Source organism: Trichomycterus rosablanca, chromosome 1 (assembly GCF_030014385.1).
Source record: "Trichomycterus rosablanca isolate fTriRos1 chromosome 1, fTriRos1.hap1, whole genome shotgun sequence".
Classification (NCBI taxonomy): Eukaryota; Metazoa; Chordata; class Actinopteri; order Siluriformes; family Trichomycteridae; genus Trichomycterus; species Trichomycterus rosablanca.
The window spans coordinates 8,784,001-8,808,585 of NC_085988.1; the positions used below are offsets into that span (position 1 = coordinate 8,784,001).

Genomic DNA, 24,585 nt, shown 5'->3' on the forward strand with positions numbered 1-24,585 from the left:
AGACTACAACCTTCCTATTACTAGTCCAGTACCTTAAGTGCTAGACTACAACCTTCCTATTACTAGTCCAGTACCTTAACCACTAGGCGACAACCTTCCTATTATTAGTCAAGTACCTTAACCGCAAGGCTACAACCCTCATTATTACTAGTCCAGTACCTTAACCGCTAGACTACAACCTTCCTATTACTAGTCCAGTACCTTAAGTGCTAGACTACAACCTTCCTATTACTAGTCCAGTACCTTAACCGCTAGACTACAACCTTCCTATTACTAGTCCAGTACCTTAAGTGCTAGACTACAACCTTCCTATTACTAGTCCAGTACCTTAACCACTAGGCGACAACCTTCCTATTATTAGTCAAGTACCTTAACCGCAAGGCTACAACCCTCCTTATTACTAGTCCAGTACCTTAACCGCAAGGCTACAAACATCCTATTACTAGTCCAGTACCTTAACTGCTAGGCTACAACCTTCCTATTACTAGTCCAGTACCTTAACCACTAGGCTACAAACATCCTATTACTAGTCCAGTACCTTAACCAATAGGCTACAACCTTCCTATTACTAGTCCAGTACCTTAACCGCAAGGCTACAAACATCCTATTACTAGTCCAGTACCTTAACCGCAAGGCTACAACTTTCCTATTACTAGTCCAGTACCTTAACCACTAGGCTACAAACATCCTATTACTAGTCCAGTACATTAACTGCTAGGCTACAACCTTCCTATTACTAGTCCAGTACCTTAACCACTAGGCTACAACCTTCCTATTACTAGTCCAGTACCTTAACCACTAGGCTACAACCTTCCTATTACTAGTCCAGTACCTTAACCGCAAGGCTACAAACATCCTATTACTAGTCCAGTACCTTAACTGCTAGGCTACAACCTTCCTATTACTAGTCCAGTACCTTAACCGCAAGGCTACAACCTTCCTATTACTAGTCCAGTACCTTAACCGCAAGGCTACAACCCTCCTTATTACTAGTCCAGTACCTTAACCGCAAGGCTACAAACATCCTATTACTAGTCCAGTACCTTAACCACTAGGCTACAACCTTCCTATTACTAGTCCAGTACCTTAACCACTAGGCGACAACCTTCCTATTACTAGTCCAGTACCTTAACCACTAGGCGACAACCTTCCTATTACTAGTCAAGTACCTTAACCGCAAAGCTACAACCCTCCTTATTACTAGTCCAGTACCTTAACCGCAAGGCTACAAACATCCTATTACTAGTCCAGTACCTTAACTGCTAGGCTACAACCTTCCTATTACTAGTCCAGTACCTTAACCACTAGGCTACAAACATCCTATTACTAGTCCAGTACCTTAACCAATAGGCTACAACCTTCCTATTACTAGTCCAGTACCTTAACCGCAAGGCTACAAACATCCTATTACTAGTCCAGTACCTTAACCGCAAGGCTACAACTTTCCTATTACTAGTCCAGTACCTTAACCACTAGGCTACAAACATCCTATTACTAGTCCAGTACATTAACTGCTAGGCTACAACCTTCCTATTACTAGTCCAGTACCTTAACCACTAGGCTACAAACATCCTATTACTAGTCCAGTACATTAACTGCTAGGCTACAACCTTCCTATTACTAGTCCAGTACCTTAACCACTAGGCTACAACCTTCCTATTACTAGTCCAGTACCTTAACCACTAGGCTACAACCTTCCTATTACTAGTCCAGTACCTTAACTGCTAGGCTACAAACATCCTATTACTAGTCCAGTACCTTAACTGCTAGGCTACAACCTTCCTATTACTAGTCCAGTACCTTAACCACTCGGCTACAAACATCCTATTACTAGTCCAGTACCTTAACCACTAGGCTACAAACATCCTATTACTAGTCCAGTACCTTAACTGCAAGGCTACAACCTTCCTATTACTAGTCCAGTACCTTTACCACTAGGCTACAAACATCCTATTACTAGTCCAGTACCTTAACCGCTAGGCTACAACCTTCCTATTACTAGTCCAGTACCTTAACCAATAGGCTACAACCTTCCTATTACTAGTCCAGTACCTTAACCGCAAGGCTACAAACATCCTATTACTAGTCCAGTACCTTAACCGCAAGGCTACAACTTTCCTATTACTAGTCCAGTACCTTAACCACTAGGCTACAAACATCCTATTACTAGTCCAGTACATTAACTGCTAGGCTACAACCTTCCTATTACTAGTCCAGTACCTTAACCACTAGGCTACAAACATCCTATTACTAGTCCAGTACATTAACTGCTAGGCTACAACCTTCCTATTACTAGTCCAGTACCTTAACCACTAGGCTACAACCTTCCTATTACTAGTCCAGTACCTTAACCACTAGGCTACAACCTTCCTATTACTAGTCCAGTACCTTAACTGCTAGGCTACAAACATCCTATTACTAGTCCAGTACCTTAACTGCTAGGCTACAACCTTCCTATTACTAGTCCAGTACCTTAACCACTCGGCTACAAACATCCTATTACTAGTCCAGTACCTTAACCACTAGGCTACAAACATCCTATTACTAGTCCAGTACCTTAACTGCAAGGCTACAACCTTCCTATTACTAGTCCAGTACCTTTACCACTAGGCTACAAACATCCTATTACTAGTCCAGTACCTTAACCGCTAGGCTACAACCTTCCTATTACTAGTCCAGTACCTTTACCACTAGGCTACAAACATCCTATTACTAGTCCAGTACCTTAACTGCTAGGCTACAACCTTCCTATTACTAGTCCAGTACCTTTACCACTAGGCTACAAACATCCTATTACTAGTCCAGTACCTTTACCACTAAGCTACAACCTTCCTATTACTAGTCCAGTACCTTAACTGCTAGACTACAACCTTCCTATTACTAGTCCAGTACCTTAACCGCAAGGCTACAAACATCCTATTACTAGTCCAGTACCTTAACCACTAGGCTACAACCTTCCTATTACTAGTCCAGTACCTTAACCGCTAGGCTACAACCTTCCTATTACTAGTCCAGTACCTTAACCGCTAGACTACAATCTTCCTATTACTAGTCCAGTACCTTAACCGCTAGGCTACAACCTTCCTATTACTAGTCCAGTACCTTAATCACTAGGCTACAACCTTCCTATTACTAGTCCAGTACCTTAACCGCTAGACTACAATCTTCCTATTACTAGTCCAGTACCTTAACCACTAGGCTACAACCTTCCCATTACTAGTCCAGTACCTTAACCACTAGGCTACAACCTTCCTATTACTAGTCCAGTACCTTAACCGCTAGACTACAATCTTCCTATTACTAGTCCAGTACCTTAACCACTAGGCTACAACCTTCCTATTACTAGTCCAGTACCTTAATCACTAGGCTACAACCTTCCTATTACTAGTCCAGTACCTTAACCGCTAGACTACAATCTTCCTATTACTAGTCCAGTACCTTAACCACTAGGCTACAACCTTCCTATTACTAGTCCAGTACCTTAACCACTAGGCGACAACCTTCCTATTACTAGTCCAGTACCTTAACCACTAGGCGACAACCTTCCTATTACTAGTCAAGTACCTTAACCGCAAAGCTACAACCCTCCTTATTACTAGTCCAGTACCTTAACCGCAAGGCTACAAACATCCTATTACTAGTCCAGTACCTTAACTGCTAGGCTACAACCTTCCTATTACTAGTCCAGTACCTTAACCACTAGGCTACAAACATCCTATTACTAGTCCAGTACCTTAACCAATAGGCTACAACCTTCCTATTACTAGTCCAGTACCTTAACCGCAAGGCTACAAACATCCTATTACTAGTCCAGTACCTTAACCGCAAGGCTACAACTTTCCTATTACTAGTCCAGTACCTTAACCACTAGGCTACAAACATCCTATTACTAGTCCAGTACATTAACTGCTAGGCTACAACCTTCCTATTACTAGTCCAGTACCTTAACCACTAGGCTACAAACATCCTATTACTAGTCCAGTACATTAACTGCTAGGCTACAACCTTCCTATTACTAGTCCAGTACCTTAACCACTAGGCTACAACCTTCCTATTACTAGTCCAGTACCTTAACCACTAGGCTACAACCTTCCTATTACTAGTCCAGTACCTTAACTGCTAGGCTACAAACATCCTATTACTAGTCCAGTACCTTAACTGCTAGGCTACAACCTTCCTATTACTAGTCCAGTACCTTAACCACTCGGCTACAAACATCCTATTACTAGTCCAGTACCTTAACCACTAGGCTACAAACATCCTATTACTAGTCCAGTACCTTAACTGCAAGGCTACAACCTTCCTATTACTAGTCCAGTACCTTTACCACTAGGCTACAAACATCCTATTACTAGTCCAGTACCTTAACCGCTAGGCTACAACCTTCCTATTACTAGTCCAGTACCTTAACCAATAGGCTACAACCTTCCTATTACTAGTCCAGTACCTTAACCGCAAGGCTACAAACATCCAATTACTAGTCCAGTACCTTAACCGCAAGGCTACAACTTTCCTATTACTAGTCCAGTACCTTAACCACTAGGCTACAAACATCCTATTACTAGTCCAGTACATTAACTGCTAGGCTACAACCTTCCTATTACTAGTCCAGTACCTTAACCACTAGGCTACAAACATCCTATTACTAGTCCAGTACATTAACTGCTAGGCTACAACCTTCCTATTACTAGTCCAGTACCTTAACCACTAGGCTACAACCTTCCTATTACTAGTCCAGTACCTTAACCACTAGGCTACAACCTTCCTATTACTAGTCCAGTACCTTAACTGCTAGGCTACAAACATCCTATTACTAGTCCAGTACCTTAACTGCTAGGCTACAACCTTCCTATTACTAGTCCAGTACCTTAACCACTCGGCTACAAACATCCTATTACTAGTCCAGTACCTTAACCACTAGGCTACAAACATCCTATTACTAGTCCAGTACCTTAACTGCAAGGCTACAACCTTCCTATTACTAGTCCAGTACCTTTACCACTAGGCTACAAACATCCTATTACTAGTCCAGTACCTTAACCGCTAGGCTACAACCTTCCTATTACTAGTCCAGTACCTTTACCACTAGGCTACAAACATCCTATTACTAGTCCAGTACCTTAACTGCTAGGCTACAACCTTCCTATTACTAGTCCAGTACCTTTACCACTAGGCTACAAACATCCTATTACTAGTCCAGTACCTTTACCACTAAGCTACAACCTTCCTATTACTAGTCCAGTACCTTAACTGCTAGACTACAACCTTCCTATTACTAGTCCAGTACCTTAACCGCAAGGCTACAAACATCCTATTACTAGTCCAGTACCTTAACCACTAGGCTACAACCTTCCTATTACTAGTCCAGTACCTTAACCGCTAGGCTACAACCTTCCTATTACTAGTCCAGTACCTTAACCGCTAGACTACAATCTTCCTATTACTAGTCCAGTACCTTAACCGCTAGGCTACAACCTTCCTATTACTAGTCCAGTACCTTAATCACTAGGCTACAACCTTCCTATTACTAGTCCAGTACCTTAACCGCTAGACTACAATCTTCCTATTACTAGTCCAGTACCTTAACCACTAGGCTACAACCTTCCCATTACTAGTCCAGTACCTTAACCACTAGGCTACAACCTTCCTATTACTAGTCCAGTACCTTAACCGCTAGACTACAATCTTCCTATTACTAGTCCAGTACCTTAACCACTAGGCTACAACCTTCCTATTACTAGTCCAGTACCTTAATCACTAGGCTACAACCTTCCTATTACTAGTCCAGTACCTTAACCGCTAGACTACAATCTTCCTATTACTAGTCCAGTACCTTAACTGCTAGGCTACAACCTTCCTATTACTAGTCCAGTACCTTAACCGCTAGACTACAACCTTCCTATTACTAGTCCAGTACCTTAACCGCAAGGCTACAAACATCCTATTACTAGTCCAGTACCTTAACCACTAGGCTACAACCTTCCTATTACTAGTCCAGTACCTTAACCGCTAGGCTACAACCTTCCTATTACTAGTCCAGTACCTTAACCGCTAGACTACAATCTTCCTATTACTAGTCCAGTACCTTAACCGCTAGGCTACAACCTTCCTATTACTAGTCCAGTACCTTAATCACTAGGCTACAACCTTCCTATTACTAGTCCAGTACCTTAACCGCTAGACTACAATCTTCCTATTACTAGTCCAGTACCTTAACTGCTAGGCTACAACCTTCCTATTACTAGTCCAGTACCTTAACCGCTAGACTACAATCTTCCTATTACTAGTCCAGTACCTTAACCACTAGGCTACAACCTTCCTATTACTAGTCCAGTACCTTAACCACTAGGCTACAACCTTCCTATTACTAGTCCAGTACCTTAACCGCTAGACTACAATCTTCCTATTACTAGTCCAGTACCTTAACTGCTAGGCTACAACCTTCCTATTACTAGTCCAGTACCTTAACCGCTAGGCTACAACCTTCCTATTACTAGTCCAGTACCTTAACCACTAGGCTACAACCTTCCTATTACTAGTCCAGTACCTTAACTGCTAGGCTACAACCTTCCTATTACTAGTCCAGTACCTTAACTGCTAGGCTACAACCTTCATATTACTAGTCCAGTACCTTAACCACTAGGCTACAACCTTCCTATTACTGGTCCAGTACCTTAACCGCAAGGCTACAACCTTACTATTACTAGTCCAGTACCTTAACCACTAGGCTACAAACATCCTATTACTAGTCCAGTACCTTAACCACTAGGCTACAACCTTCCTATTACTAGTCCAGTACCTTAACCACTAGGCTACAAACATCCTATTACTAGTCCAGTACCTTAACCACTAGGCTACAAACATCCTATTACTAGTCCAGTACCTTAACTGCTAGGCTACAACCTTACTATTACTAGTCCAGTACCTTAACCACTAGGCTACAAACATCCTATTACTAGTCCAGTACCTTAACCGCAAGGCTACAACCTTCCTATTACTAGTCCAGTACCTTAACCACTAGGCGACAACCTTCCTATTACTAGTCCAGTACCTTAACCACTCGGCTACAAACATCCTATTACTAGTCCAGTACCTTAACCACTAGGCTACAACCTTCCTATTACTAGTCCAGTACCTTAACCACTAGGCTACAACCTTCCTATTACTAGTCCAGTACCTTAACCACTAGGCTACAACCTTCCTATTACTGGTCCAGTACCTTAACCACTAGGCTACAACCTTCCTATTACTGGTCCAGTACCTTAACCGCTAGGCAACAACCTTCCTATTACTAGTCCAGTACCTTAACCGCTAGGCTACAAATTTAACCTAAAACTCTTTACACAAAGAGAAAGCTGTACATCATTTATATACAGAGTTCCCTGGACCTGAGCTCATCTTAGATGGACCAAAAGACAGTGGAAACGGTTTAGCTTAATTTCTGGAAAGACGTCAAGTTCTCAGGGCAGAAGACAGAAAGGACCATCCAGACTGTATCAGTGAAAGATGCAAAAGCCAACATCTGTCATGGTACGGGGGCGCATCAGTGCCCACATCATGGGTGACTTGCATATGGATTTCAAGACTTTAGAAAGAAAGTCGAGACAGATCTGGACCACAGGCAGGCCAGTCAAGCACACACACTCTGTGTCTACGAGTCCATGCTTTTGTAGTGCTTCCCAAATGAATTATGGCTTTATGGCTTTCTCTTTCATTCTGGAAGTGCTGCAACAACATAGACACAGAGTGCCTGTGCCTGACTGGCCTGCCTGCAGTCCAGATCAAACCCTACATCTGTTTATATTTACAAAACAAAACACATCTGGTCAGTAAAAACGATGGAAACGAGGTTTGTGTGTAGTGCTGTGAGCTACTGTACCTGACGGGGGCGAAGCTGAAGGTGATGAAGAGTAACACCACCATCACACACACTGCACGCTTATTGATACCAGCGTCACCGCCCTGACACAGAAAAGAAACACACACACACACACACAGGAAGGGTCAGCATGGCTGCGTAAACATTCACATACAGTTACATGGAAATGTTTTGGACGCCCAGTTTCAGGACTGACTGGTCAGTCTGGTCAGGAACTGTCCATCAGACACATATTGCTATTCATTATAAGTTTAATAAAATTTATTACAAGTTATTAGTCTTATAGCGAGTTATTTGTATTCCGCTGCTGGTCCCTGATTGTAGTTGAGGTGGGTATATTGCTGCTGACACCTCCGATGACCTGCGTGCAGCCCTTATCGGAACCCTTTTTCACCCATGCACTCTGCACAGGCGCCTCTCTATCTGCCAATCAGGGTCCTCTCACAGCGTTTAAAGACCACACCCACATAGTCCGGTCATTCCGCCCTAGCAGACACGTGTCTGCCAATTATGCCCGGTAGATGGCGCCCAGTCGACCGCGGCAACGCCGAGTTTCGAACCGAGGAGTTTAGAAATATCCCGCTGCGCCACCTGGGCGCCCATCGATTCCCTGTTCTAACCCCGAGTTCAAAGACGTAGCTTTCTGTGATGCCCTGCAACCCTTCTAGTCATCCTCCATTCACTGATGAGCCTCTTATGTAGGGTAAGAAACCTGCATCATTAATACGGGCACGTTGGATCAGTGACGTCTGGTGAAATCCCAGCATCTTAAAGATATCGCAGGAAAAAAAGATTTCGCAATGCCAATTATTTCCAATATCGTGACGCCGTACGGATGTGTCCAAGCTGATTAACTGATATCTACAATGTTCCCCCGGCTTCAAATTTCACGAAAACGAGAACTGCAGAAGTGAAGGCACGTCAGAAAATCAATAGTAAGTACGAGGGATCTTCATAAAGTTCCTGCACTTTTATACAGTGGACCCTTGACTGACGAATGTAATTGGTTCTGAAGTTCTGTTCTTAAGTCAAAATGTTCGTTAGTTAAACCTATTTTTCCCATAAGAAATAATGTAAACAGAATTAATCCGTGCCAGACCTCCCAAACCCCCCCTTACACCTAACCTCTCTAATGTCTTAAATGCTCTTTTTTGTTATAAATACACGTATATTTTCCCTTAAATCTTAAATTATAGAATAGACAATCCTGTAATAAACAATAAACAACAATACACAGTAGTACTGTACATAAACACACACATCACATTTCAGTGTGTACCTTACATCGTAATTAATTCCTTTCTTTTTTTATAAAATGTATGAACCAGAAACAACAATAACCCTCATATTTCTCTATTATTTCCTTCTTTATTTCTGTAGTGCTGTATTTGTAGGTGTAATTACACGAAATAAAGAATACTTTACTCAGCCGAGTTCCTTCTTCTCTCTCACTCACTGTCCCCTCTGTCTGATACACAGTGACACCTACTGGCAGGAGTAATTATACAACAACGAATAGTAATAGATTCATTTTCTCACCACTGCGCTTCCTCTGCACCTTCTCTGGGGACATTTTAATATTGAATTTTACAAAAGATAAAGAAAACACCGGAAAAACACCGTCCGCTATCCGAATGTTCGCTCAATGTATATACTGTATATGTATGTATATAGAAAGAGAGAGACGCTTGGAGTCAACGTGTTCGTGACGTCACGTGTTTCCTGGATTTCTGTTCGTGATCCGAAATTTGTTCGTATGTTAAGTTGAAAAAGATCGCTCGTAACCCGAAATGTCCGTATGGTAAACCGTTCGTAGCTCAAGGGTCGACTGTATTTGGGTTATAAGCGGCGAGGGTGCAGTAGGAGGAGTAATCGGTCGTGTCTGAGAGACGCTTATAGTCTGGATTTAGCTCCATCTGATTTCCACCTTTTTGGACGCACAAAGAAGCTTTAAGGGGAAGAAGATTTTCATGTGATGATGATGTGACAGCAGCGCTGCATCAGTGGCTACGAGCTCAACCGGAAACCTAAATTTTTTGCTGACGGCATTAAAAACTTGGTAAGTTGGTGGTGATAAATGAATTCATGCCAAAGATCTGAAACACCTTAAAGTCCAGCATGAAGCAGGAGCTGAAGAATGCAGAACCCTGGAACTCCTCGAGACAAGAAACGTTCTGCGTGGAAGAACGTTCCTACAACACTGCATCAGGGTTTTCATCCCCGATCAGTTACATTTATTGAAGGTAGGAGCCACACTGCTGGTAACAACAGTGCCTGAGTGACAGGGGTTTGAATCCCGGGCTTGGCTCACAGATATATTTGGGGTGCCAGGAAGGGTGGCACCTGTGCCAAATGAAACATATTGAGAAACATTCAAACCTAGAAAAAAAAAAAAAATCGGCCTCTCCGGTCCGTGTTTCTGACCTCTTTGCCGGCGAGGCGGAGTCGGAGGGCGTGGTTCTCCCGGCGCAGGCGCTCGTTCTCCTGCTGCGCCTCTCGGAGCTGCGCCTCCAGGTTCTGCACGTACTCCTTCTTCTTCTTGCGGCTCTGACACGCCGACTCCCGGTTCTTTATCATGCGCTGCTGTCGCTTCAGGACCTTCATCTGAGGAAGAGGAGGAGCGCCATCACAAAGGCACGATCACATTAAGGACGACGATGACGGGCGGAGCTCGGACGCAGGCTACGCTCTTAAAAGCCAAATCAATCTATGCTTCATGATTACACAACACATCTGAGATTTGAACCACTATTTGTTACCAGGGAGTCATTCATGGACAAGCCTATTAAACACCTACAGTATATCACCACGGTAACATGCTCTAGCATGACCATTAGTGGACCCTACAGGACCCGAACCCCTTACTGAAGCTCCAGCATTAAAAAGCATGGGTTCAGACTGCTCCAGGGTCCAAAGGTGGTGTGCTCGACCCTGCATTCACACTAGCACAAGCGACCCTGACCAGTAAGAGCCAACTGGGACTTACTGGGACTTGTCACTGCACTGGATCTATTACTCTATTGCACCACTGCTAAGATCCAGGTTCGAATCTTAGTGGTGCTATCAGCCGGCCAGGCGTCTACACAGACGTGATCCCATTAATCCCATTAAATACATGGTAACCGAAAGTATGTGGACACCTCTAATCAATAAGTGCCGATATTCCAGCTACACCCATCCTTAAGGGGTTCAGTTGATAAAGAGTCTAGGGAAGGCCCTTTCCTGTTCGAGCATAGCCCCCACCCCATACCCCCTGAATAACCCCCCCCCCACATACTTTTGGCCGTATAGTGGAACCAGCCGCCGGCGTCACACTTACGTTGATGTCGCCGCAGGTCCCGGCGGGCAGAGAGGACGCTGGGATGATGGGCTTGGCGCTGGGCGTAGGGCTGGCGCAGTGAATGCTGGGAGATACGGGCTCCATTTTAACGATCGCCGGAGCGGAACCCAGGCACACCGACGGAGAGAGGACCACCGCTGCAACACACACACACACACACACACACACACACAGACTTAATGTGAGGTTTAGTATCATACCTTCTATCATATCTGCTTTCATCACAGACCACTTCTTTTCACCTGCAAGGGGCGGGGTCTCACAGAGCACAGTAACACATCCACAATCGATGACCTCGACTGGCCGGAAGAGGGTGCAACTGCGGCACATCCTCCCCCTACAGACACACAGCCAATCGTGACTGTGTAGGTGCTACAAATGGTTGATAGAACCACCGGGGACTCAAAACCAATTTATGGTTAGGGGACTTGCTAAAGGGCCCGACGGTAGCAGTCTGGCACTGGTTATATACGAGCAGTGATGAGGTGTGTGTGTGTGTGGTTCTCACCTGGTGTGGTGCTCTGTAGAATCAGAGCTTTAGCAGCTACACACACCGGCCTCGGCTGCAGCACGGGTTTACTGCTGAGTATCGAACCTGCGTTCACTGTGTACACACACACACACACACACACACACACACACACACACACACACACAGTTTAGTATCTGTACTTTAATAGAAGGTGAAGGTGTTTTAAATTCAAGTGTTGAAGAACCTGGATGATAACCAGCACGTGTTCCATTCACTCCATTTATTTATTCATCTGTTCATTCATTTATCCATTCATCTATTCATTCAAATCCAATTATCCATCCATCTTACCAAAAACCACCAGCCCTTGTTCCATTCATTCATCCATCCCACCATCCAACCAAACCAACATCTCTTGTTCCATTCATCCATCCAACCAAACCAACCATCACTTGCTTCACTCATCTATTCATTCATCCATCCAACCATCCATCCATCCCTTGTCCCATCAATTCATCCATCCATCCATCCATCCAAACCATCCATCCCTGGTTCCATTCATCCATTCATTCAACAAACCATCCATCTTATCAAACCAACCATTCCTTGTTCCATTCATCTATCCATCCATCCAAACCATCCCTTGTCCCATCCATTTATCCAACCAAACCAACATCTCTTGTTCCATTCATCTATTCATTCACCTATTCATTCATGCATCCATTCATCAATTAATCTATTTATTCATCCACCCATCCATCCATTCATTCATCCATCAAACCAAACCAATCATCCCTTGTTCCATTTACACCAACCCAACCAACCATTCAAACCAACCATTCAAACCAACCATCCCTACCTGCCAACACACCCAACCAACCATTCAAACCAACCATCCCTACCTGCCAACACACCCAACCGGTGCATCCCTATTTTATAGATGCATTGGGCTTTTTCAGCCTTTTAATTCGAAATGTATTAGAACCAGTCACAAATATACTATTGCCGGCCACTGTCTTCTTTACAGTTAATTATAGTATTACAGACTAATTATAGCACACTTATAAAAATTATAAAAATAATAATAGAGTAAATGTGTATGTATGTGTGTATATCTATTTATATGTGTGTGTATATTTAAAATTATATGTATATATGTGTGTGTGTGTGTGTGTGTGTGTGTGTATGGGGCTCTAGAGTGTTAGAGTGTAATCTTAAATGCAGTGCATTATATTATCGGCTTTACTGGATCTTTTACACAAAATCGCTTGCGGTGCACTCACTGTGTATTTTGACTACATGTATTCTAATATATTATGTCTTTTAGTTATTTTTATATTTTACTTAACGAAAATATTCGCTATCGCGGCACTTTACCGCTAGCATTAGCCCCTTGCTACCGTAGAGGCTCGGCTCACCTAGCCGCTGTCCGGTGGGGATGCTGCGGGTCTTTTGCTGTGCGGTGGTGGAGGTGTGGGAATAAAGACACACGACAGGGTCGAGTCACTTTAACTGTTTAGTCAGGACTTAAGTGAGCGTTACAACACTTTACACCGCCGAGCTCCAGAACCCCAACTTCCATTCTGGAACATCCGGCGAGTCTCATATACAAAACTGAACTAACTGCTGAACATCCGAACGCACGTGTATAAACCTGGTGCTGCATTCTGATTGGCTGAGCTGAATGTCGCTCACATATCACCGCTACAATATTGTCCCGCCCTTCGCTATCTCTGATTGGTTTAGACCATGATATTGGCCTGATGTGTCACTGTGTCACTGTTACTCTATAAATGTGTCTGTCTGTTCTCCTGTCTAACAACCGTGTGTATGATATATACACCTGAGTGTGTGTGTGTGTGTGTGTGTGTGTACCTGTGGTCTGTGTTGCTGTGGGAACAGGAAGCATAGGCGGAGCTTGGTGAGGGGGAGCGGAGCCGGTTGCTACGGTAACCTCCATGGTACCCACCGTGGGTGGGAGAACGTCTCCGTACATGTAGGGGGGAGTCGGGGGGTTCTCACCTTTCGCCTGAGAGGAACAGAGAGAGAGTCAGGGAACCAAAACACGATCAATGATGCGAGATCGATACATAATAAACCTTGATATCAGACAGTGAGGTGAGGATGTGGGGAGGTTTTTGGGGTGAAAGGGGACCTGCGTATGGTCGGGTGATTTTGTAGCAAGTGCAGTGGCGTTTCCTTCATGAGGAACACTGGTAGTTTCTCTTCATGTGTCTCCTAAAACTGAGACAAGAGTCCTGGACCATGAAGGTCAAAATTTCACATTTATTTTCTGTGGTAGGGAAGACAGGGCATTCCTGTCTCATCACTGGGCAGCCATCCATCCATCCTTCCTACCAAACATCCATCCCTTGTTTCATTCATCCATTCATTCATTCATCCTTCCGTCCATCCCTTCCATTAAAAAATTAACCCATCCATCCTTCCTACCAACCAATCATACCTTGTTACATTCATTCATTTATCCATCCAATTATTCATCCCAACATCCATCCCTTCTACTAGACGAACCATCCGTTGTTCCATCAATCCAACTCTTCTACCAAACCAACCATCCCCAAAGAAGATAGTCCATTACTGTCTTCTCTCTAAGCAGCCCCTGTTCCATTCATTCATCCATTAATTCATCCTTCCTACTAAACCAACCATCTCTGGTTCCATCCATCCATATATCTATCCACCCATCCTACCAACCATCCCTTATTTCATTTATTCATCCATCCATTCAGTCATCCTTCTTCCATTAATTCATTCACCGATCCATCCTTCCTACTAGGGCTGGGCGATATATCGAGATTTTATAATATATCGATATATTTTCATATGCGATATAAGATAAGACAATATCGCATATATCGATATAAATGTTACGTTCCAGTTAGATCCGACAGTTCGTCTTTCTCTTCTCCTAGTTTATCTCTGCACATGTTCACCTGCCCCGCCCCTCTCCCTCACTGCCCCGCCCCTCTCCCTCACTGCCCCGCCCCTCTCCCTCACTGAACACAACTCCCCCCTCCCCACCGCTTCACCAGTAATTCCTGCAGACAGCGATAGCATGAAGACGGATAAAGACACGACAGAAGCTATCGAAGAGGAGCTGCTTACTAAAAAGAAAAATAATGACTAATTTTGTAATTATTTGGAGATGGTTCGGATTCAAAGTATCAGATGAGCAGCAGAATAATGTATTCTGTAGAGAAAACCGAAAACAAGTCCAGATAAAAGGTTCCAGCTCCGTGTACCTTCATTCGTTTTTCACTTCAAATCCCAAAGTTAAAAAACAAGAAAACGAGTCGTTATTCGTTTCAAAAACCAACACAAGCTCATGCACACGCTGACATGCACGTATTTACTTCACATTAAGTGTTGAGAAAGTAATAATAACGTAACGGTGCGTCTCCTGTTGTTCTGACTCTTGTGTTTGTATATGTGATGTGCAGATATTTGCTCTATCTGTAAATACAAACATTATGGGGAGTGATTTCTGTACTGGATGTTGTACGTGGTCATGTTAGTTTATACTGGACGATCGCCCGACGTCCGACACGTCATTTATTTATTTATCTTCTATTATATTATATCTTGTTGTCGGCCAATAAACAACCAAACATTATTAAATTGCATGAACTAACTCTGCAGTAAACAAGGAGCAAACAGCAATTAAACAACAAATAAAGCTGTTAAATAATAATAAAGTGCATGAAGCAGAACGCTGATTAAAATGCATTAAATGTTGTAATAGTTACACAGTAACATGAACGATTAGTTCTGCCTGTATTACAGAACTGAGTTCTATACAGTAAAAGAAAATATTAATGTAAATGTTAATGTTGTGGCGACATATACATAAAATAATGTATAAAGTCCAAACATGGGGGGGTGGGGTGGGGGGTTAACGAGGGGTTTACTTTAACTGGGTTTTACTTTTAATGTCACACAAGCTCAGCCGGAAACCGTGTCATTCCGACATCTTCCCTACACACTCGCTCCCTGCGCCCTATAGTGCACTTAACATTCTTAAAGGGCCAGACAATATATTTGTAATTCACGTTAGACGACAGGAGATGCCTTAGAAAACAACTTTTTTCTTAGAATAGCTCTTTTTTTTTTTTTTTTTAAAGAAAAATAGTTCCTGTGTGAAGCTTCCCCAGCATGAATATTAATAAAAGTACCTGTAAAAAAATGGGAACATGTAGCTTTGTCTCAGAAGTGTCTTTTTGTTATTACCTTATGGGATAAAAAAAATATCGAGATATATATCGTATATCGCCATTCAGAAAAAAATATCGAGATATTATTTTTGATCCATATCGCCCAGCCCTACTTCCTACTAAAGCAACCATCTCTTACATTCTTTCTTACATCCATCCCTTGTTCCATTAATTCATACATTCATGCACTCACCCATCCTTCCTACACCCTTGTTTATCATCCATCACCAATCATCCATCCATCCCTTCTATCAAACCAACCATCCCCTATTACATTTAACCATCCATTCATCCTTCCATCCCTTGTTCCATTAATTTCTTCATTCATCCATCCATCCTACTAAACAAACCGTCCGTTGTTCCATCTATCCATCTCTTCTACCAAACCAACCATTCCTAAAGAAGATAGTCCATTACTGTCTTTTCTCTGAGCAGCCCTTGTTCCATTCATTCATTGATTAATTCATTCATCCTTCCTTCCATTCCTTCTTCCATTAACAAATTGATCCATTCATCCTTCCTACTAAACCAACCATCTCTGGTTCCATCCATCCATATATCTATCCCTCCATCCTACCAACCATCCCTTGTTCTATTCCTTCATCCATCCATTAAACCTTCCTACCAAACCAACCATCCCTTATTTCATTTATTCATCCATCCATTCAGTCATCCTTCCATCCCCTCTTCCATTAATCCCTTCTTCCTACTAAACCAACCATCTCTTGTTCCATCCATCCCTTGTTCCATTACTTCATTAACCCATCCACTCATCCATCCTTCCTACCAAACCAACTGACCCTTGTTGCATTCATCCATCCATCCATTCGTCAACCCTTCCTTCTATCAGACCAACCATCCCATATTTAACCATCCATCCATCCATCCATCCTTCCATCATTAATTCATGTATCCATCCTTCCTACTCAACCAACCATCTCTTGTACTATTCATCATCCATTCATCCTACCTTCCATCTAGTGTTCCATTTATTTCTTCATTCATCCATCCCTCCGACTAAACAAACCATCTTTTGTTCCATCCATCCATCTCTTCTACCAAACCAACCATGCCTACTGCAGCCCTTGTTTCATTCATCCAGTCATCCTACCAAAACAACCAGCCCTTGTTCCATTCATTCATTAATTCATCTCTATGATCCACACATAGAGATGAAAGCTCAAAGCTCAAAAGCTCAAAGTAGTGTCTGATACTAAGTATCTTGGAATCATCTTAGACTCAAACATGTCATTTAAAAAGCATGTTAAAAAGGTAACAAGTACTGTTAAACTGAACTTAGCTAATTTTAGACACATACGACCATATCTAACAGCTGCTACAGCCAAACTCTTCATGCACGCAATGATTTTTTCTCACATATCGTACTGCTTCACAAGCTGGTCACAAACAAGCTCTACAATCTTAAAACCTATCGAGTCCCTTTATAAACAGGCACTAAAGGTATTAGACCGGAAGCCTAATAGCTACCATCACTGTCATATTGTACAAAAGCATAATTTATTTAGTTTTGATCATTTCAAACATTTTGCAGATGCTTGTCTCATTTTCAAGATTTTAAATGGGCTTGCTCCTCCTCCCTTGAATCAGTTTATAGCACAAAAAGATAGTAGAGGTAGCAGGATAACAAGAGCAACTACTAGAGGGGACTGTATTGTACAATACAGACAAAGCAAATTTGGGCAAGCAGTCTTCTCAGTTAGAGCCACCCAATACTGGAACCAATCGAGTTAAGAGCGAGCACAAATGATCAAACTGGTAAATATAAGTTGAAGACATGGCTGAAAGCAAATCAAACCTGTTATCATTGATAATCACATATATTTCTATCTACTGTTTGTGATGTTATATGTATGTACGTTTATGTGTATATATGTGTGTATTTTAATAGCTTTTTCTGTGTATAATGTTTTACTGAGCTATTGACACTGCTTACAACCTGCCTAGGGACTACAGATGGAAATTAGCTTTATAGCTAACTCTGGTACATTTACATTGATGTGGAAACAAAAATGTTGATTAATATATATTGTCCCTGTTAAATAAATAAATAAATAAATACACATCTCTATTAGTTATTGGTCTTTATCCAACAACACCCACCCATCCATTAATTCCTACCCATCATTCCTATATACAACAAACCATCCAACCATTCAGACCAACCATCCCTATAGAAGATAGTCAATTACTGTCTCCTCTCTAAACAGCCCTTGTTGCATCCATTCATCCTACCTAGGGCTGGGCGATATGGATCAAAAGTAATATCTCGATATATTTTAGCTGAATGGCGATATACGATATATATCTCGATATTTTTTCATCCCATAAGGTAATAACAACAAGACACTTCTGAGACAAAGCTACATGTTCCAAATTTTTTACAGGTACTTTTAGTAACGTTCATGCTGGGGAAGCTTCACACAGGAACTATTTTTCCTTAAAAAAAAGAACTATTCTAAGAAAAAGTTTTCTAATGTCTCGCCTGTTGTGTAATGTGAATTACAAATATATAGTCTGGCCCTTTAAGAATGTTAAGTGCACTATAGGGCGCAGGGAGCGAGTGTGTAGGGAAGATGCGCTTGCGTGTTTTGCACTGAGCTTGTATGACATTAAAAGTAGCGTTCTCGTTAAACCCCACTCACATGTTTGGACTTTATACATTGTTTTACATCCGTCTCCACAACATTAACATTTGGATAATAATTTTTTTATACCGTATAGAACTCTAGAGAAGTTCTGTAATTCAGGCAGAACTAATCGTTCATGTTACTGTGTACCTATTACGTTATTTAATGCATTTTATTCAGCGTTCTGCACTTTATTATTATTTAACAGCTTTATTTGTTGTTTAATTGCTGTTTGCTCCTTGTTTACTGCAGAGTTAGTTCGTGCAATTGTATTAATTTTTGTTTATTGGCCAACAACAAGATATAATATAATAGAAGATAAATAAATAAATGACGTGTCGGACGTCGTGCGATCGTCCAGTATAAACTAACATGATCACGTACAACATCCAGTACAGAAATCACTCCCATAATGTTTGTTTTTTACAGATAGAGCAAATATATGCACATCACATATACAAACACACGAGTCAGAACAACAGGAGACGCACCGTTACGTTATTATTACTTTCTCAACACTCGCATACACTGTTTATAAAGTAAATACGTGCATGTCAGCGCGTGCATTTCCGTTTTCCAATATTGGTTTTTGAAACTTATAACGACTCGTTTTCTTGTTTTTCAACTTTGGGATTTGAAGTGAAAAACGAATGAGCAAAGGTACACGGAGCTGGGTGAGCTGGAACCTTTTGTCTGGACTTGTTTTGGGCATTCTCTACAGAATCCATTATTCTGCTGCTCATCTGACACTTCTCCACCACTGAATCCGAACCATCTCCAAATAACTGAGCCATTATTATTCTTTTTACTAACCAGCTCCTCCACCGTCTCCATGCTATCATGGAGTTTTACTTACAGAAATGTGTTCTGATGGCAGAAGGAATCGGCGGTGGAGAGGGGCGAGTTGTGTTCAGTGAGGGAGAGGGGCGGGGCAGTGAGGGAGAGGGGCGGGGCAGTGAGGGAGAGGGGCGGGGCAGTGAGGGAGAGAGGCGGGGCAGTGAGGGGGAGGGGCGGGGCAGGTGAACATGCGCAGAGACAAACTGGGAGAAGAGAAAGACGAACTGTCAGATCTAACTGGAACGCAACATCTATATCGATATACGCGATATTGTCTTATCTTATATTGCGTATGAAAATATATCGATATATTATAAAATCTCGATATATCGCCCAGCCCTAATCCTACCAAACCATTCCTTCCTCCATTCTTCATACATACATCATCCAACACCCAACCTATCTACCACACCCACCCATTCAAACCAATCATCCCTATCTACCTATACCCACCCTGAAGAACATTATTGTCTCCTGTCTGGACAGTCAGGGGTTTCTGTGTCTGCCCTCTGAAAGCTCCATTCAGTATAAAAATTATACTGACCGTGTGGGTACAAAAGATGGGTATGTCCAACTGTAGTATCCCAGGGCTCTAGACTTTTTTGCACTGGTTGCACTGGTGCGCCTAACTTTTTTTCTTAGGTGCACCAGCACAAAAGTTAGGTGCACCCAAATTTTCGACCGCATCGCATTCAACACCTCAGTTTTACAGGTTCACTTCTTTTTTTTTTTTTGAATCACTGTCTATATAGGCAATATTGACTTGCAAATGATTAACTAACAATCAGGTCAACATGAAGTTCTTTATTTGAAGCACAATTCTACAGGAAAGGTAACTTACTGCAAAAGTGTTGGTGCTTAAAGTGCTTCACTGAGCTGAAATTTTAACTCAAGATAAATGAAATAAAAAAAAATCTACATTAAAAGTGCAAGGTGTTTTAAGGGCTTCAAACTGCACATCTCATTTAATGATAAGAACATTACATACGGTTAATGCAGTAATGAGAGACATATTACTGACATAGGCTACGTGACTATTACATTTTGAGTCAGTTTGCTGCTGATATTTTTAAAGTGCCTTAAAAAAAGATGAACTGTGTGATATGACGTGGTAAAAGTGACCCGGACAGAACGAACAACGTTTAGCGTGAAATATAAACAGCACACGTGAAGTGAATCCAGTTAAACACAGATACATGTGGAGCTGTTAGACTGGATTTGATGGTTATTTCACACAGATGTTTGTTTGTATCGTGGAACTTTAATGATGTTTTATCTCTCGAGTCGAGCGCTGAGCAAATCGGTTATTTACGTCGAGAGTCGCGGTGAGAGCGAAGCGCAAAACTCTTCTCACGCCAATAAACTAAAGAAAACAAGAACTGAGACGAACACGTCACGTCTTCTCATCACCGATGTTTGATCGATGTTTTTACATTAAAACCAACATCTGTAACAGCAGCACAGACGCTCACACATAATCCACACGCTCCGTCATGATACTCTTAACGTTCGCTTTGTAACGCCCACCGTTGATGACGCCGGTCCCGCCCTTCACTATCTCTGATTGGTTTAGACATATAGATATGATTAGATATGGATCTAATGTGTGTCTGTTGGTGCACCGGAGAATTCGGAGACTTTTTTCTTTGCCCCTCGAACGGCTGGTCGCACCGGTGCCACCTCAGATTTTTTTTTCAGTCGCACCATTGAGACATTAGGTCGCACTCTAGAGCCCTGTATCCAACCAAGCAGGAGCTCCTACTAATTCGAAGCCAGAACTTCTCAACGGTCACAGATTTCCACAACCTCATAGAAAGGCTTCAGAGAAAATAGCACACGGTTGTAGCTGCAAAGGAAGAGAGGGGCTCCAAATGAATGCTAATACGATATCCAACAAGGTTGGGGTGCTGGTTCAAGCTAGGGTTGCCGCTGTTGGCCCTTAACCCTGAAGTTGGGTAAACCTTAGCGTGAAGCTGCATGTGTCAACGAAACTGATAATAGTGATTCTAACAGGTAAATATTCATACTCTTTGTTCACACACACACACACACACACACACACACACACACACGCACACACACGCGCGGGGGTTGTTTGCTCTACGCTGCAGGTTGTACAGCTGTGTAAACATCTCTGTTCTGTAATTCTTTACCTTTTATTATCTCACATCCTACGTTTTATTTCAGATCCGGGACCCTTATCGTCCCGCTCCTCACTGTTTCACTCACGCTTACCTTAATCACTGAGCTACCAGGGCGGTCAGGATACCGGACTAATCATCGGTATACACACTCACCCAGCACTTTATTAGGAACGCCTATCTGCTACATACATGCATTGATTATTATATGAGCTTCACCTTCCGTACAGATGCACTGTGTGGGTATACAACAACTGACTATAGCTCGTCTGTTAAAGAAGATACTCCTAAGAGAGTTAGACCAGACGACCAGACGACGTTCGGACATGGTAATGACGTGTTCGCGCCGCTGTGTTGTTCTGTGTGTGTGTGTGTGAGTGTAGCAGGTGCAGCAGTGTTGTTGGGATTTTTTTAAATCAGCTTTATCAGGGACACGCACCTTGTTAGTGATGGTTGTAGCATTTTGAGAATTCTATGAGAGTCCTGTGACAGCATGCAGAGCAGCAGATGTGCTACAATCAGTAATTGTATACCCACCAAAATCATCTGTACGGTCAGTGTAGCTTATAAAACAATCACTGAATGTACGTAGCTGATAGGTGCTCCATGTCTGGAGGACCACGCTACTCCCTTTGTATTCCTCCACCACTCGTCCTGACAGCAGTGAGGAGGAACCCTGGGTGACCTTCCCTCCCTTAGACATGGTGGGTGGCACAAACGAGGCCGGACCAAGCGACTCGAGACTCGGCAGTGATGCCACCCAAGCACCTCGCAGTGGAACAGACTTCACCGTTCACAGACGTTCTACCGTTCAGGATTTAAATAATAAAAGTGCAGAATAAACGTTCCTGCTGGGGATAGAAAGAGCTGGTGGGTGAGGGTGTGTTTCAAATCAGCAGCATTGCTCTGTAGAGAGGTCTGTAGTGTGTGAGTGTGTGAGTGTGTGTGTGTGTGTGTGTGTGTGTGTGTGTGTGTGTGTGTGTGTGTGTGTGTGTGTGTGTGTGTACCTGGTTTTCAGGTAAGGACGACAGTGAGGACTCTGAACCAAGAGAGGAGGACGGGGACGGAGGCTCGGCCTTCAACTGAAACACTGAAACACGAACACAGAGTCGATGAGGACGTTTCTACACTCACTGTCCATTTTATCAGCTCCACTTACCATATAGAAGCACTTTGTAGTTCTACAATTACTGACTGTAGTCCATCTGTTTCTCTACATACTTTGTTAGCCCCCTTTCACCCTGTTCTTCAATGGTCAGGACCCCCACAGGACCACCACAGAGCAGGTATTATTTAGGTGGTGGATGATTCTCAGCACTGCAGTGACACTGACATGGTGGTGGTGTGTTAGTGTGTGTTGTGCTGGTATGAGTGGATCAGACACAGCAGCGCTGCTGGAGTTTTTAAACACCTCACTGTCACTGCTGGACTGAGAATAGTCCACCAACCAACAATATATCCAGCCAACAGCGCCCCGTGGGCAGCGTCTACAAGGTCTAGAAGATGACCGCAGCAGTAGATGAGCGATCGTCTCTGACTTTACATCTACAAGGTGGACCGACTAGGTAGGAGTGTCTAATAGAGTGGACAGTGAGTGGACACGGTGTTTTAAAAACTCCAGCATCGCTGCTGTGTCTGATCCACTCCTACCAGCACAACACACACTAACACACCACCACCATGTCAGTGTCACTGCAGTGCTGAGAATCATCCACCACCTAAATTATACCTGCTTTGTGGTGGTCCTGTGGGGGTCCTGACCATTGAAGAACAGCATGAAAGGGGGGTAACGAAGCATGCAGAGAAACAGATGGACTACAGTCAGTGATTGTAGAACTACAAAGTGCTTCTATATGGTAAGTGGAGCTGATAAAATGGACAGTGAGTGTAGAAACAAGGAGGTGGTTTTAATGTTATGGCTGATCGGAGGAAATCTCACTTACACATGTCGACGGGGAGAGGTTGTGTTATCGTCATTTCATCTTTAAGTGCGGACATGTTACCTGTGCACACACACACACACACACACACACACACACACACACACACACACACAGAGAGAGTTAGAAAACTTGCAGGATGCCCTTGCTGATGCAACACTCCTATTTCTATCTGTACTTGGGACCTGCACTGAGAGCGCACTGACAAGTGTCTCCCCCAGCGGCTAGGCTGCTATCCTCCCTCCGACGTCCCTCTTTCTATAAGACATAACCGATCCTGTCTGTGCAGGCGTCCACCTGGATGATGGCACCTTTAATATTCAAACCCTAGACCCCCAGATCTGAGTAGGCGCCTCGACCAGCCAGCAGACTCGCCCGCTAGCCAGACTGAAGCATAGCATCATCGTGGTGAGTACCCACAGACGGCGGTACAGAGGAGGGACCAGCCACACGTGAGGACGTGAGGGCTAATTTGGGGTCTGGTACTGACCACCGGAAGATGTACTGTGGATCAGACGGCTGACCATTTTAATCCTGGCGATGAGCTGACCGTGTGTCAAGGTAAAGAAATAAAACATGCTAAGCTGACGTCACATGACTGCTATCGTCACATGACGATCTCTTGGATGGCGGCAATACAGCAAAAGTACGTGGACGCCACAGGTCCGGTTTCATTTACCTTCCAGCAGGTTGTTTCCTAGGTGTCTCCATGGTGACGTGGGGTTGTCAGGGTCGAGAGTCAGCACCAGGTCGTTGGCGCGCTGTAGGGAGACACAGGTGCGGTCAGAGCATGGACACTCGAAACTGTTCTATGCAGCAATATTGCTCAGGGCTGTGTTTCAAATCACACCCTGCTCCCTACTCACTACCTAACATCTCAATCAACGATCCAGTGTGGACGTATCCCAAACCACACCCGCTATTCTCTATATACAGAGGACATGTCCCAAATCACATAACATTTACACTAAGTAGTGGATGTCTCCCTAATCACACATAACATTCACTATAGTCCTAATAACAAACCCTATAGCCTATGTAGTGGACATGACCCAAACCACACCCCATTTCCCCTATATAACGGACAGGTTCCAAT

The 24,585-nt window shown here is 43.1% G+C and overlaps 1 protein-coding gene across 2 annotated transcripts in view; it reads right to left on the reverse strand.

Annotated features, from left to right (window-relative positions):
• Positions 1-24,585, reverse strand: part of atf6b (activating transcription factor 6 beta) — a 38,946-nt gene that overhangs the window by 9,225 nt on the left and 5,136 nt on the right. For both annotated transcript variants that reach the window (XM_062999489.1, XM_062999480.1), the window contains exons 3-10: positions 24,169-24,250; positions 23,493-23,552; positions 22,557-22,639; positions 13,567-13,720; positions 11,728-11,823; positions 11,199-11,356; positions 10,304-10,483; positions 7,880-7,962 (exon numbers count right to left, since the gene is read on the reverse strand). In XM_062999489.1, coding sequence (XP_062855559.1) covers positions 7,880-7,962; positions 10,304-10,483; positions 11,199-11,356; positions 11,728-11,823; positions 13,567-13,720; positions 22,557-22,639; positions 23,493-23,552; positions 24,169-24,250 — 896 coding nt within the window. The remainder of the gene's footprint in view (positions 1-7,879; positions 7,963-10,303; positions 10,484-11,198; positions 11,357-11,727; positions 11,824-13,566; positions 13,721-22,556; positions 22,640-23,492; positions 23,553-24,168; positions 24,251-24,585) is intronic.